The sequence below is a fragment of the Pristiophorus japonicus genome, chromosome 23 (genome assembly GCF_044704955.1).
Source record: "Pristiophorus japonicus isolate sPriJap1 chromosome 23, sPriJap1.hap1, whole genome shotgun sequence".
NCBI classification, from domain to species: domain Eukaryota; kingdom Metazoa; phylum Chordata; class Chondrichthyes; family Pristiophoridae; genus Pristiophorus; species Pristiophorus japonicus.
This window is the reverse complement of record NC_091999.1, coordinates 8,655,679-8,671,512: the sequence shown is the minus strand read 5'-3', so window position 1 is coordinate 8,671,512 and position 15,834 is coordinate 8,655,679. Positions and strand designations below refer to the sequence as shown.

The 15,834-nt window shown below is 49.1% G+C and overlaps 1 protein-coding gene across 1 annotated transcript in view; it reads left to right on the top strand.

Moving 5' to 3' along the window:
- ipo4 (importin 4) overlaps nt 1-15,367 on the top strand; it is a 112,382-nt gene extending 97,015 nt beyond the window's left edge. The window contains exons 26-31 of the mRNA XM_070866662.1: nt 6,499-6,707; nt 7,099-7,231; nt 8,171-8,275; nt 13,120-13,189; nt 13,922-14,050; nt 14,962-15,367. Coding sequence (XP_070722763.1) covers nt 6,499-6,707; nt 7,099-7,231; nt 8,171-8,275; nt 13,120-13,189; nt 13,922-14,049 — 645 coding nt within the window. The 3' untranslated portion in view covers nt 14,050; nt 14,962-15,367. The remainder of the gene's footprint in view (nt 1-6,498; nt 6,708-7,098; nt 7,232-8,170; nt 8,276-13,119; nt 13,190-13,921; nt 14,051-14,961) is intronic.
- The last annotated feature ends 467 nt before the right edge of the window (nt 15,368-15,834 follow it).

The following is a 15,834-nucleotide window of genomic DNA, read 5'->3' as shown; positions in this document are numbered from 1 at the left end:
CCCCTCCCTCTCTCTCCTACACCCCTTCTCCCTCTCTCTCCTACACCCCTTCTCCCTCTCTCTCCTACACCCCTTCTCCCTCTCTCTCCTACATCCCTTCTCCCTCTCTCCACCCACCTCCCTCTCTCTCCTACACCCCCCCTCCCTCTCTCTCCTACACCCCTTCTCCCTCTCTCTCCTACACCCCTTCTACCTCTCTCTCCTACACCCCTTCTCCCTCTCTCTCCTACACCCCTTCTCCCTCTCTCTCCTACACCCCTTCTCCCTCTCTCTCCTACACCCCTTCTCCCTCTCTCTCCTACACCCCCCTCCCTCTCTCTCCTACACCCCTTCTCCCTCTCTCTCCTACACCCCTTCTCCCTCTCTCTCCTACACCCCTTCTCCCTCTCTCTCCTACATCCCTTCTCCCTCTCTCTCCTACACCCACCCTCCCTCTCTCTCCTACACCCCCCCTCCCTCTCTCTCCTACACCCCTTCTCCCTCTCTCTCCTACACCCCTTCTACCTCTCTCTCCTACACCCCTTCTCCCTCTCTCTCCTACACCCCTTCTCCCTCTCTCTCCTACACCCCTTCTCCCTCTCTCTCCTACACCCCTTCTCCCTCTCTCTCCTACACCCACCCTCCCTCTCTCTCCTACACTCCCCCTCTCTCGCTCTCTCTCTCCCCCCTTCCCCCTCTCTCTCTCTCTCCCCTCGCCACTCACTCTCTCTCTATCTCTCTCCCACTCCGATTTCCCTTCTCTCTCAGAAGGCAATGAAACATGCAGATAATCACAGCGATATTCTAGGCAAAACTCCGGGAGGCTCCTTTGGTATAGTCATTGATTTTTGAGCAGCTCAAGCGGCATTGGCAGTAGCTCCAGGCTCAGCAATGTGGTTCGGCTCCACTTCCGGTTTCCTCGTCTATCGTACCACGCATGTGCAACCGGATCGAGCGCGCATGCGCAGAAACATGCAAAAATGTTCGAGCCGATAATCACTTTGTAAACTGAAGGGTACAATCCGAAAGGGGGTGCATGAGCAGAGACCTGGGGGTATATGTGCGCAAATCGTTGAAGGTGGCAGGGCAGGTTGAGAAAGTGGTTAAAAAAACTTACGGGATCCTGGGCTTCATAACTAGAGGCATAGATTACAAAAGCAAGGAAATTATGATGAACCTTTATATTTTAAAAAATTTCATCCTCAACTGGAGTATTGTGTCCAATTCTGAGCACCGCACTTTAGGAAGAATGTGAAGGCCTTAGATAGGGTGCAGCAAAGATTCACGGGAATGATTCCAGGAATGAGGGACTTCAGTGACGTGGATAGACTGGAGAAGCTGGGATTGTTCTCCTTGGAGCAGAGAAGGTTGAGAGGAGATCTGATGGAGGTGTTCAAAATCATGAGTAGAGTAGAGAGAGAGAAGCTGTTCCCATCGGGAACCAGAGGACATAGGTAAAGGTGATTGGCAGAAGAACCAAATACCTCAGGGACAACTTTTTTACGCAGCGAGTGGTTGGGATCTGGAATGCACGGCCTGAAAGGGTGGTGTAAGCAGATTCAATCGTGGCTTTCAAAAGGAAATTGGATAAGTACCTGAAGGGGAAAAAACCTGTCGGGCTATGGGGAAAGGACGAGGGAATGGGATTAGCTGAAGTGCTCTTGCAATGAGTCGGCACGGGCTCGACGAGCCGAATGGCCTCCTTCTGTGCTGTAAACATTCTGACGTGTAGATACTGTAAAAAGCCTAACCCCATTTTGCTGAGATTATGGGGACCTAATTGAGGCATTTCCTGGTAGCTGAGAACTAACATTGCACAGTCATTATTTATAGAAATAGCGCATTGTATGGTTTCTATGCAAGTAAACCACTCACAGCGATCACCTGAATCCCCCTAAACATGCACACAGTGCATTGTAAACATTGTTAGTGCATAGAAATATTTGGATACGGAAGTTGGCGTTTCACAAAACATGAAGGGCAGGGCAATGGAAGGACCAATGCAAGGGCAACCAGTGGATGTGGTGTATTTGGATTTCCAGAAGGCGTTTGACAAGGTGCCACATAAAAGGTTATTGCACAAGATAAAAGTTCACGGGGTTGCGGGTAATATATTAGCATGGATAGAGGATTGGCTGACAAACAGAAAACAGAGACGGGATAACTGGGTCATTTCCGGTTGGCAATCAGTAACTAGTGGGGTGCTGCAGGGATCAGTGCTGGGACACCAACTATTTACAATCTATATTAACGACTTGGAAGAAGGGACCGAGTGTAACGTAGCCAAGTTTGCTGACGATACAAAGGTGGGAGGAAAAGCAATATGTGAGGAGGAGACAAAAAACCTGCAAAAGGAAGTAGACAGACTAAGTGAGTGGGCAAAAATTTGGCAGATGGAGTATGATGTTGGACAGTGTGAGGTCATGCACTTTGGCAGAAATAAAATCAAAGAGCAAGTTATTATTTAAATGGAGAAAGATTGCAAAGTACAGCGGGACCTGGGGGTACTTGTGCATGAAACACAAAAGGTTAGTCTGCAGGTACAGCAAGTGATCAGGAAGGCCAATGGTATCTTGGCCTTTATTGCAAAGGGAATGGAGTTAAAAGCAGGGAAGCCTTGCTCCAGTTATACAGGGTATTGGTGAGGCCACACCTGGAGTACTGCGTGCAGTTTTGGTTTCCGTATTTACGAAAGGATATACTTGCTTTGGAGGCAGTTCAGAGAAGGTTCACTCGGTTGATCCGGGAGATGAGGGGGTTGACTTATGAGGAAAGGTTGAGGAGGTTGGGCCTCTACTCATTGGAATTCAGAAGAATGAGAGGTGATCTTATCGAAACGTATCAGATTATGAGGGGGCTCGACAAGGTGGATGCAGAGAGGATGTTCCCACTGATGGGGGAGACTAGAACTAGGGGGCATGGTCTTAGAATAAGGGGCCGCCCATTTAAAACAGAGTTGAGGAGAAATTTCTTCCCTGAGGGTTGTAAATCTGTGGAATTCTCTGCCCCAGAGAGCTGTGGAAGCCGGGACATTGAATAAATTTAACAGAAATAGACAGTTTCTTAAACGATGAGGGGATAAGGGGTTATGGGGCGCGGGCAGGGAAGTGGATCTGAGTCCATGATCAGATCAGCCATGATGGTATTAAATGGTGGAACAGGCTCGAGGGGCCGAATGGTCTACTCCTGTTCCTATTTCTTATGTTCTTATTTGTTAGTGCGCCCTAACCGCTTGGAGAGCTTAAAGAAAACATGGTGCCAATTTCAGCAACAATCTTGCAGTGCCTCTCATGTAGCAAAATGAGCCGCTGCGCTCCACAGAAGGGCCAAGCCATTAGCCACAATCAGCTTAAGGAGCGGAACTGGCTCGGAGGGGCTGCATGGCCTACGCGGCAAGATAGCCGGATGGGTTAGCGGGAACGACCAAAGGGCCAGATCAGAGGAGATGGGTTTTAATTTCAGTGGTGGACGGGTGCAAAGAGAGCATTCTCGGGACAGCTGTGGCCGAACATGGGGCATGGAAAGGAGAGCGGAGGGCACGTACTGGTGCGCTGAGATTGCGGAGTAGGGAGGACAAAGATTTTGAAATCAGTCCGTTGAGGCTTGGAATCGGCCCACTCCAGCAACGCCTCTATTTTAACATTGTCATCCTTGTTTTCAAATCCCTCCATGGCCTCGCCCCTTCTCCCTATCTCTGTATCATCCTTCAACCCTCTGAGAGCTCTGCGCTCCTCCAATTGTGTCTTCTTGCGCGTCCCCGATTTCCATCGTCCCACCGTTTGTGGCCGTGCCTTCAGCCGTCCAGGCCCCAAGCTCTGGAATTTCCTCCCGGAACACCTCTGACTCTGCTCCTTTAAGACACTTTCACCAAACGTTTGGTCTTCTGTCCTAATATCTCCTTATGTGGCTCACCCACTCTCTCCCTCACCCACTCTCAAGTTTTTTTTGATAAATCTCCTCGGGACGTTTTACTACGTTAAAGGTGCTGTACAAAAGCAAATTGTTGCTGTCTGTGCCAGTGACCATAATTCAGTCAGATTCAAGCTAGTTATGGATAAGGACAAGGATAGGCCTGGAATAAAAGTTCCGAATTGGGGAAAAGCTAACTTTGCTAAGTTAAGGAGTGATTTGGCCACAGGGGACTGGAAACAGCTACTTTTAGGTAAATCAGTGTCGGAACAGTGGGAGGCATTCAAGGAGGAGATCCGGAAGGCTCAGGCCAAACATGTGCCCTTAAAGAAAAAGGTTGGGAAAAATAATTCTAGAGCCCCCAGGACTTGCAGGGGAGGATTAAGAAAAAAAGGGATGCTTATGTCATATACCAACGGCTAAATACTATAGAATCTTTAGAGAAATACAGAAAATTAAGAGGCAAAATTAAAAGGGATATTAGGAATGCTAAGAGAGAGCACGAGAAATTCTTGGCCAGTAAAATTAAGGAAAACCCTAAGAAATTCTATACATATATTAAGAGTAAGAGGCTAACTAAAGAAAGGGTAGGGCCTATTAGAGACCATGAGGGTTTGGAGGCAGAAGATGTTGGGAGGGTTCTTAACGAATACTTTGCATCTGTTTTCACAAAGGAAAGGGGCAATGCAGATACTGCTATGAAGGAGGAGTGTGATATTCTGGATCAAATAAACATAGTGAGAGAGGAAGTATTCAGGGGTTTAGCAGCTTTGAAAGTAGCTAAGTCCCCAGGCCCGGATGAAATGCATCCCAGGCTGTTGAGCGAAGCAAAAGAGGAAATAGCAGAGGCCTTGACCATCATTTTCTAGTTCTCTTTGGATCTGGGCATGGTTGCCGGAGGATTGGAGGAGAGCTAATGTAGTGCCCTTGTTTAAGAAGGGAGAAAGGGATAGGCCGAGAAATTACAGGCCTGTCAGCCTAACCTCAGTAGTGGGAAAATTATTGGAAAAAATCGTGAAAGACAGGATAAATCTACATTTGGAAAGGCAAGGATTATTTAGGGACAATCAGCACGGATTTGTTAAGGGAAGATTGTGGGAAGAGCAGGGAGGTTATGCTTAAATTGTATAATACTTTGGTTAGGCCATAGCTGGAGTACTGCGTGCAGTTCTGGTCGCCGTATAATAGGAAGGATGTGATTGCACTAGAGAGGGTGCAGAGGAGATTTACTGGGATGCTGCCTGGAATGGTGAATCTTAGTTATGAGGACAGATTGGATTGGCTGGGTTTGTTCTCATTGGCACAGAGGTTGAGAGAAGACCTCAATGAGGCATACAAAATATTGAGAGGCTGGATACAGTGGATAGTAAGGGCCTATTTCCATTGGTAGAGGGGTCTATTACGAGGGGGCATAGTTTTAAGGTGGTTGGTGGAAGGTTTTGAGGGGATTTGAGGCGGGGCTTCTTGACGCAGAGGGTTATGGGGATCTGGAACTCATTGCCTGGAAGAGTGGTGGATGCAGAAACCCTCATCACATTTAAGAGATGGTTGGATGTGCACTTAAAGTGCAGTAACCTGCAGGGTTACGGACCTAGAGCTGGTCATTGGGATTAGACTGGATGACCTTTTGTTGGACGGAGCAGATATAATGGTAAGTACTGCCGGGAATAGAATACGGCCAGGGTGATCTCCTGGACTAGTGTCGATCGTCTGGATGGGTCGGAGAGGAATTTTCCCAGATTTTTTCTCCCTAAATTGGCCTGGGTTTTTACCTGGTTTTTTGCCTCTCCCAGGAGATCGCGTGGCTCCGGTTGGGGTGGAGTGTAGAATGTTTCAGTATAAGGGGTGTCGCAGTTGTGTGGGGCGGACTGGTTGGGCTGGGTGCCCTTTGCCTTTCCGTCATTGTTCATAGGTTTATATGTAACCTCCAGGGCTGCTGACCGAGGGCCGTGCGGCTCTGTGTCGGCCGGTGCGGACACGATGGGCCGGAATGGCCTCCTCCTGCGCTGTAAACTTCTATGTTTGTATTACATCGCAATCTCCTAGCTCGAGAAAGGGTGATGTATTCACAACTTTTTCCCCATGTGGAATGTGTTGCTAAAACTGACTCATTGCTTTAAAATCAGTCTTAATTCAACAGTTCAGTGGTCGCTGCACCTATATTGACTTGTACGTCTTTATTAACAGGTTACTAATTACTACACTGTGAAGGGAAATCAATCGTCGTATAACATTAGCAGACCAGACCGCAGGGCAGTCCGATTAACCCTTTCTGCTGTGGGGATCTGGAAGGAGAGTTATTAACGAGCTGGAACGCTCTGCCTAAAATGAAACCGATTCATTAGTAACTTTCAAAAGGGTAATTGAACGTAAACTTGAAGGGGAACTATTTACAGGGCGTTGTGGGGAAAGGGCAGGGTATTGGGACTAGTTGGATCACTCTTTCAAAGAGCCAGCACTGGTGCAATGGGCTGAATGGCCTCCTCCTGTGCTCTGTGGGAATTGAATCTGGAGAGAATGCCGGTGGCGGCCGTGTGTGGGTGACACAGAACAGCTGACGTCTTGAGGGTGACGCTTGCAATGCGCTTGTTGTGTTCCTTTGTGTTTCAGAAGCCAAGCTGTACAGTGGCGGAGAAGTCCTTTGCCATCGGGTCGATCGCTGAGACGGTTCAGGCAATGGGGCCAGCGACAGTTCAGTTTGTGCCCCGGCTCCTGCCAATGCTGCAGGCTGGAGCCCGTGATACAGACGATGAGGTGCGCAGCAATTCCGTCTTCGGCATTGGAGTACTCGCCGAGCAAGGGAAAGAAGCCATTTTTGAGTATCCTAGACACCACCGCAGATAAAACCCCAAACACCCTCTCTATCTTTTCACCGGGGCTCGGTGGAACGGACCCTCCCATGTGGAGCAGAGCTATGTCTGTGTGCGCGTGTCTCTGCATGTCTGTGTGCGTGCGTGTCTGCGCACGTGCGTGCCTGTGTGTGTGTGTGTGTGTGTGTGTGTGTGTGTGTGTGTGTGTTTGTGTCAGGCTAGGAGCCTGGGCGCCAGGCCATCGTGCTGTCTGGGCCCAAATAGGAGCCTGTATCCCAGGCTGCCCTGGCACTGCAGCTGAAGGGTGGGACCCGGGTTATAGGGAGGCACCACTGTTGTTTTGACAGGTGGGGGATCCCCGGTTTGGTTTTGCACTCAGTCCCTTAACACTTGTTTTCAGACACTATCCGTCTCTACTGAGCATCCTGTCGTCCATCATAGCCCGAGAGCAAAATCGCCGCGTCGTGGATAATGTGTGCGGAGCCGTGTCCCGCATGATGATGACAAATCTCGCAGGCGTTCCCGTGGAGCAGGTACTTGCGCACTTCCTAAGGCGTCCAGTCAACCGTTGCCGAGATATCGCTCGGGTTCTCCCTCCTGCCTTGTGCTACTCCCTGCTGGGGAAGGATCTGATTCCCGTACGCGAGCTGGGGCTCCTCCCTCTGATCGGCGAGCCAGTGCGCGTGTGCCGGAGTAGGGTGCGCTTGTACTTGTTGAACAGCCCCCCAGTATTCACCGTCTGGCCCGACAGATGGTCACTTGGGCGAGGTGCCGGAGGAATTGTATCCCTGCACAAGGCAGTGCCTTCAGGCGAGCACAGGTTAAAGAGGAATGTCAGAGTTAACAAATGCAAGCCCACCAACATTCCCCACCCCTTGCAGTTGCTTCTGTTGACGTGAGCAGAAACAAGTCCACTTTTCCCATTGCTGCTTCCTACACATGAGTAGCAACAGGCCTTTGAGATTTGCCACTTTCTTATTTGCTTGTTGCTTTGAGTCTTTCATACTTGGACCAAGAGCACAGTGACCACCCCAAGGCCTGCTCCTGCTCCTGCTCTCTCTCTGCCTCTCTCTCCCTCTCTCCCTCTTCCTCTCCCTCTCTCTCTCTCTCTCTCTCTCTCTCTCTCTCTCTCTCTCTCTCTCTCTCTCTCCCTCCCTCCTTCCCTCCCTCCCTCCCTCCCTCCCTCTCCCTCTCCCCCTCTCCCTCTCCCTCTCCCCCTCTCCCTCTCCCTCCCTCTCCCCCCCTCTCTCTCTCTCTCTCTCTCTCTCTCCCTCTCCCTCTCCCTCTCCCTCTCCCTCTCCCTCTCCCTCTCCCTCTCCCTCTCCCTCTCCCTCTCCCTCTCCCTCTCCCTCTCCCTCTCCCTCTCCCTCTCCCTCTCTCGCTCTCTGTCGCTCAGAAAGCTTTAGCCGAGGAAGCCCGGGCCTTGTCCAGCCACAAGGATTACCTAACCTTCTCTTGCTTTGTGTTGAAAGGTATTTCCTGTCCTGATCCGTTCGCTCCCACTGAAGGAGGACCTCGAAGAAAATGTTACAGTGTTCAACTGCATCACCTTTATGTACAAAAACAACCCCAATCAGGTAGGGCAAGCCAGCAACCTATCTTGGTTATTACAATTCAGATCTCGTTCTGATGCACTGCGAAAGCTCAGTTTGAATTTGCTGACAAATAATCCGCATTTCAAGACGTGAATCAACTCCAGCCAATCTGTGCACACTGTGCTCTGGTCTGTAGATTGCAGTTTAACATAGTGAAACATCCCAAGGTGCCTCACAGAAGTATTATGAGAACATAGGAAATAGGAGCAGGAGTCAGCCATACGGCCCCTCGAGCCTGCTCCGCCATTCAATAAGATCATGGCTGATCTGATCAGGCCTTAACTCCACTTCCCTGCCTGCTCCCCATAACCCTTGACTCCCTTATCATTCAAAAATCTGTCAATGACCCAGCCTCCATAGCTCTCTGGGGCAGAGAATTCCACAGATTCATGACCCTCTGAGAGAAGAAATTCCTCCTCATTTCTGTTGGGCGGCCCCTTATTCTGAGACTGCCCCCTAGTTCTAGATTCCCCACAAGGGTAAACATCCTGTCTGCATCCACCCTGCCTGTCGAGACCCCTCAGCATCTTATATGTTTCAATAAGATCACCTCTCATTCTTCTAAACTTCAATGAGTATAGGCCCAACCTGCTCAATCTTTCTTCATAAGACAACCCCCTCATCTCAGGAATCAACCTTGTGAACTGAACAGCCTTCAATGCAAGTATATCCCTCCTTAAATAAGGTGACCAAAACTGTACACGGTATTCCAGGTGTGGCCTCACCAATACCCTGTACAGTTGTAGCAGGACTTCTCTGCTTTTATACTCCATCCCCCTTTGCAATAAAGGCCAACATTCCATTGGCCTTCCTAATTACTTGATGTACCTGCATGCTAACTTTTTGTGTTTCTTGTACAAGGACCCCCAGGTCCCTCTGTACCTCAGCATTTTGTAATTTCTCCCCATTAAAATAAAAAATAAAAAAGCAAATTATTATTTCAAAGTGCATGACCTCACACTTTCCCACATTATACTCCATCTGCCAAATTTTTGCCCACTCACTGAGCCTGACTATATCCCTTTGCAGATTCTTTGCGTCCTCCTCACACATTGCTTTCCCATTTATCTTTGCATCAGCAAATTTGGCTACATTACACTCTGTCCCTTCATCCAAGTCATCAGTATAGATTGTAAATAGTTGAGGCCCCAGCACATATCCCTGTGGCACCCCATTAGTTTCAGTTTGCCAACCGGAAAATTACCCATTTATCCCGACTCTCTGATTTCTGTTAATTAGCCAATCCTCTATCCATGTTAATATATTACCCCAACCCCGTGAACTTTTATCTTGTGCAGTAACCTTTTATGTGGCACCTTATCGAATGCCTTCTGGAAATCCAAATACACCACATCCACTGGTTCCCCTTTATCCACCCTGCTCGCTACATCCTCAAAGAACTCCAGCACCTTTGTCAAACGTGACTTCCCTTTCATAAAACCATGCTGACTCTGTTTGACTGCATTATGATTTTCTAAATGTCCTGCTACTACTTCCTTAATAATGGACTCCATCATTTTCCCAACGACAGATGTTAGACTAACTGGTCTATAGTCTCCTGCTTTCGGTCTCCCTCCTATCTTAAATAGGGGCGTTACATTTCCAGTTTTCCAATCCGCTGGGGCCTCTCCAGAATCCAGGGAATTTTAGTAGATTACAACCAATGCATCCACTATCCCTGCTGCCACTTCTTTTAAGGACTCAGGACAACAGGTCCAGGGGACTTGTCCACCTTTAGCCCCATTAGTTTGCCGAGTACCTTTTCTCGAGTGATAGGGATTGCGTTAAGTTTCCCCCCCTCCCAATAGCCCCTAAATGATCAATTATTGGGATGCTTTATGCAATAAAAATTTGACACTGAGCCACATAAGTAGAAATTAGCGCAGGTGACCAAAGGCTTGGTCAAAGAGGTCGGTTTTAAGGAGCGTCTTGAAGGAGAAAAGAGAGGCGGAGAGGTTTAGGGAGGGAGGTCCAGAGCTTGGGGCCCAGGCAACAGAAGGCACGGCCACCGATGGTGGAGCGATTACAATCAGGGATGGTCAGGAGGGCAGAATTAGAGGAGCGCAGACATCTCGGGGGGGTTGTGAGATTACAGAGATAGGGAGGGGGCGAGGGCCATGGAGGGATTTGAAAATAAGGATGAGAATTTTGAAATCGAGGCATTGCTTAACTGGAAGTCAAGGTAGGTCAGTGAGCACAGTGGGTGATGGGTGAGCGAGACTTGGTGCGAGTTAGGACACGGGGTCAGCGAGCACGGGGGGTGATGGGTGAGCGGGACTCAGTGCGAGTTAGGACACGGGGCAGCGAGCACAGGGGGTGATGGGTGAGCGGGGCTCGGTGCGAGTTAGGACACGGGGCAGCGAGCACAGGGGGTGATGGGTGAGCGGGACTGGGTGTGAGTTAGGACACGGGGCAGTGAGCACAGAGGGTGATGGGTGAGCGGGGCTCGGTGCGAGTTAGGACACGGGGCAGCGAGCACAGGGGGTGATGGGTGAGCGGGACTTGGTGCGAGTTCAGACATAGGCGGCTGAGTTTTGGATCACCTCCAGTTTACGTAGGGTAGAATATGGGAGGCCGGCCAGCAGTGTGTTGGAATAGTCACGTCGTGCACACTGTAATAGGGTCTATAGACTGCGTACACACCATCAGTACACCGTGTAATAGGATCTATAGACTGCAGTGTACACACCATCAGTACACAGTGTAATAGGGTCTATAGACTGCAGTGTACACACCATCAGTACACAGTGTAATAGGGTCTATAGACTGCAGTGTACACACCATCAGTACACAGTGTAATAGGGTCTATAGACTGCAGTGTACAAACCATCAATACACAGTGTAATAGGATCTATAGACTGCAGGGTACACACCATCAGTACACAGTGTAATAGGGTCTATAGGCTGCAGTGTACACACCATCAGTACACAGTGTAATAGGGTCTATAGACTGCAGTGTACACACCATCAGTACACAGTGTAATAGGGTCTATAGACTGCAGTGTACACACCATCAGTACACAGTGTAATAGGGTCTATAGACTGCAGTGTACACACCATCAGTACACAGTGTAATAGGGTCTATAGACTGCAGTGTACACACCATCAGTACACAGTGTAATAGGGTCTATAGACTGCAGTGTACACACCATCAGTACACAGTGTAATAGGGTCTATAGACTGCAGTGTACAAACCATCAATACACAGTGTAATAGGATCTATAGACTGCAGGGTACACACCATCAGTACACAGTGTAATAGGGTCTATAGGCTGCAGTGTACACACCATCAGTACACAGTGTAATAGGGTCTATAGACTGCAGTGTACACACCATCAGTACACAGTGTAATAGGGTCTATAGACTGCAGTGTACACACCATCAGTACACAGTGTAATAGGATCTATAGGATGCTGTAAGGGGAGCTTCGAATCCACACTCCCCTTGGGTTCTGTACGTGCGATTTACGAGGGTGGGTGAGTGATGAGGCACCAGACACAGTGGGTAAGAGGACAAAATGGCTAATGTTGTTTGTTTAGAATAGCAAACACAAAGATAGAGGGCAGAGGAAGAGGTCATAAAATAGCAGTAATGGCAAAATCTCATTCAACAACCCGAAAGATCTCGCAACAGGGAAGGGGAAAACAAGCAGTTAAAACATTCCACTCACACACAACCACACCTCCCACTCCCACCCTTCCTACCAATTCCTATCCTAAATTGAGTCTGTGAGGGGGTTTGGGCTGTACTCACAGTCCTATCCACTCCGGGGTTCAGTAGCACTTATTTCAGCTCGGGGTGGGTTTTATGTTGTTGCGCGGTTTTCCTCTTCGATGTTGCGTCGGTTTCTTCTATCTGCCCATTGGCTCCTGGGTTTTTAGTCTCGACCAAAATCAAAGTTTGCAAAACTCTCTCAGCTCCTTCCCCCCCAGCAGTCAGCAGCCCTTTCAAGAACTGGCCCCAAACTGTTTTTCTCCACAACTCCCGCACGTCTTTTCCTCTCCACACCTTTCCTCCCCTGTCAACTCTGCCCACAACTCTTTTTTTGGTCCACCACTCCTTTTCTGGTGGTTCTGTGTCCTATATTTGTATTCCATCCAGTTCTGGTCTTTTCGCGCTCAAACCCAGTGGGTGGTCCATTGTGTAAGTTTGGGCGGGGACATAGCTTTGAATATTTAATCAGAAGATGTCACCGGTACACACAGGTGTGAGGACCAGGGTATTGTCACGGGGCACATAGGTGCCTGAAAGTCTGTGGGTCCTTTGTTATAGTCCTGGGAGTCAGTGGGCCATTCCTGCAGTGATTCATAGTTTTGATTCAGAGCTATTGTCCATATTAATTAGGTAGATAATGGCCCACATTCGTAGTTTGATTTGTGGGGCGGGGGGGGGAAGTCATTTTCAAACTGGGCCGGGGAGTCCTTATTGGTTGAGGATTTCCCCACTTCAGGCACGACTCGACCCCTGATTGGCCGGCCACAATGCACTTTTCCCCCATTGGCCAGTGCCTCTGTCTCGCTTGTGAGCCAGACTCCACAATGTGTGTATCTGCCCACACGTTTTCCCAGCCTGCTGTTACTTGGCCAAAAAATGTTCATTTAGTGTATGGAACGATCCCATGTTAGTTTTCTTGTCCTTAGGGTGTTTCAAATGCGGCCGTGGATTTTCGACCCTTACAATGCTGTGTCCATTAGAAGCGTTTTGTTTCTGGTTCACCAGTACCAATGTGTAACATCAAATGGAGGGTGAAGAAGAACATGGCTCTTGGTTGATTTCACTTGATTTTTATTCCATGAATGCTTCTTATTAATCTTTGTGATTTGCAGGTTATTCAACATTTGCAACAGTTGCTGGCTATTTTTGGTGAAGTGATTGGAACAGAACAGGTCAAAGAAGGTAAGCGTGATTCTATTCTTAAGGTTTCTGCCTTTCCAAGTGGCTGAATAAATGCCACTTGCCTGCCACACTGATGTACTATAGGCTATAATTTGCTCATGTACCTCAGTAATGCTCCCTCACGTACCAACTTGTACCTCAGTAATGCTCTCTCATGTACCAACTTGTACCTCAGTAATGCTCTCTCACGTACCAACTTGTACCTCAGTAATTCTCTCTCACGTACCAACTTGTACCTCAGTAATGCTCTCTCACGTACCAACTTGTACCTCAGTAATGCTCTCTCACGTACCAACTTGTGCCTCAGTAATGCTCTCTCACGTACCAACTTGTACCTCAGTAATGCTCTCTCACGTACCAACTTGTACCTCAGTAATGCTCTCTCACGTACCAACTTGTACTTCAGTAATGCTCTCTCACGTACCAACTTGTACCTCAGTAATGCTCCCTCATGTACCAACTTGTGCCTCAGTAATGCTCTCTCACATACCAACTTGTACCTCAGTAATTCTCTCTCACGTACCAACTTGTACCTCAGTAATGCTCTCTCACGTACCAACTTGTACCTCAGTAATGCTCTCTCACGTACCAACTTGTACCTCAGTAATGCTCTCTCACGTACCAACTTGTACCTCAGTAATGCTCTCTCATGTCCAATCATGTCCATTCGTCACGCACTGTCATGTACCCATGTAAAGAACGGTATTAAAACATCTCCCGTATTTGATACAGAAAGCCAGAATGCCTTGGTGATGTTGTTAAAGGATATCCCACAGCGATTCCCCCAAGAATTCCAGACTGCCCTGATGGCAATTCCTCAAGAAGCTGCAAAGAAACTCTCTGCTGTGGTGTCCTCCTGAGGTAAGAAGCTGTTAACGTTTTATAAGTATTAAGTTTGGAACTTTGGCTCCAAGATCCCTTAGACAGGTCGTCGCATCTGGGACCTGCGGCCAAATCCTGTCCGTACAGAGTCAATAAAGGTCACCTCTCTCTGTTGGATGATGGGTGGGTCATTCCTATCAAATAAACATCTCCCCCTCACTGGTTCAGATGCACTCTTTCATCTTTTAGACCTGGGTTTCACTCCAATACTGAGAAGCCCTTCCTACTGCTATTGTTCTGCCCTGCTGTTTCCTCCAGCTCAGAACTCCTCTTACCTTCCTCCAATACTGGCCCTGCGATCTTTTGCATTCTCCTCGGTTTGACATCTCGTCTGAAAGAGGACACCTTCAACAGTGAAGCGCTCCTTCAGTATTGCCCCTCCAGCATTATTGCCCCTCTGAAAGTGCGGCACTCCCTCAGTACTGCCCCTCCGACAGTGCGGCGCTCCCTCAGTACTGCCCCTCCGACAGTGCGGCGCTCCCTCAGTACTGCCCCTCCGACAGTGCGGCGCTCCCTCAGTACTGCCCCTCCGACAGTGCAGCGCTCCCTCAGTACTGACCCTCCGACAGTGCGGCGCTCCCTCAGTACTGCCCCTCCGACAGTGCGGCGCTACCTCAGTACTGCCCCTCCGGCAGTGCGGAGCTCCCTCAGTATCGCCCCTCCGACAGTGCAGCACTCCCTCAGTACCGCCCCTCCGGCAGTGCGGCGTTCCCTCAGTTTCTGGCACCAGGGAATGTCGGCCCTGGATAATGTGCTCGCACGACCTTGTGATTCCGAGGCGAGAGTGCTGTCACTCAGCCGCGGCACACACCGTGTGGGCCAAGTGGCCTGTTTCTGAGCTGTGCCCTCAATGTAACTCGCTGTTTTTTCTCTCTCCTCTCTCTCTCCAGTTCACACTTTTGCAATTGACTTAAAGACCCAGCATACCCAGTATTTTTCTGCAGTCAGGCACACTACAAAGTCACGGAAAAATCCACTGTGATGGGCAGTGACTGGGAGCATCACCGTTTGGAGTTCCCTGAACGCCTCTCCGTGTGGAAAGTATGAAGCAAAATGGTTACTGCCCCTTTCGGGGAGGTTTTGAACAGACTTTTAACAGTTCCTCGGAACACGTTGCCACAGTTTCTTGGTTGTGTGGTTTTTTTTTTACCCCTGTTGCTAACGAGGGGCAATTTATTGTGTTTTCTTGCCAAGGAAGGAAGTGTTTCAAGACCGATTTTGTGGAATGAAATTTTTTTGTGGTTTGTGAAAATATTCTTGAGTTGAAATTAATAAAAGCCAACAAAAGAAGGTTAAGTTGGCTCTGGAGTGTTTGCCATTATGATGTTGATCAAAGCCCCGCCAAGTCTCCTTCTTCACCGTTCTGTTCCCCACACGAAAGGTCATGAACCTCAAAGACAAACTCAAAATAGCCTAAGCCACAAAGTCTACCATCAACTTTACTCATTCTTCTTCTTCGGCAGACCCTCGGAATCGAGGAAGACTTGCCCCCACTCTAACAGTGAGTTCTCAGGTGACTGAACAGTCCAATACGGGAACCACAGTCCCTGTCACAGGTGGGACAGACAGTGGTTGAGGGAAGGGGAGGGTGGGACTGGTTTGCCGCACGCTCCTTCCGCTGCCTGCGCTTGCTTTCTGCACGCTCTCGGCGACGAGACTCGAGGTGCTCAGCGCCCTCCCGGATGCACTCCCTCCACTTAGGGCGGACTGGTCTTTGGGCCCAGGGACTCCCAGGTGTCGGTGGGGGATGTTGCACTTTATCA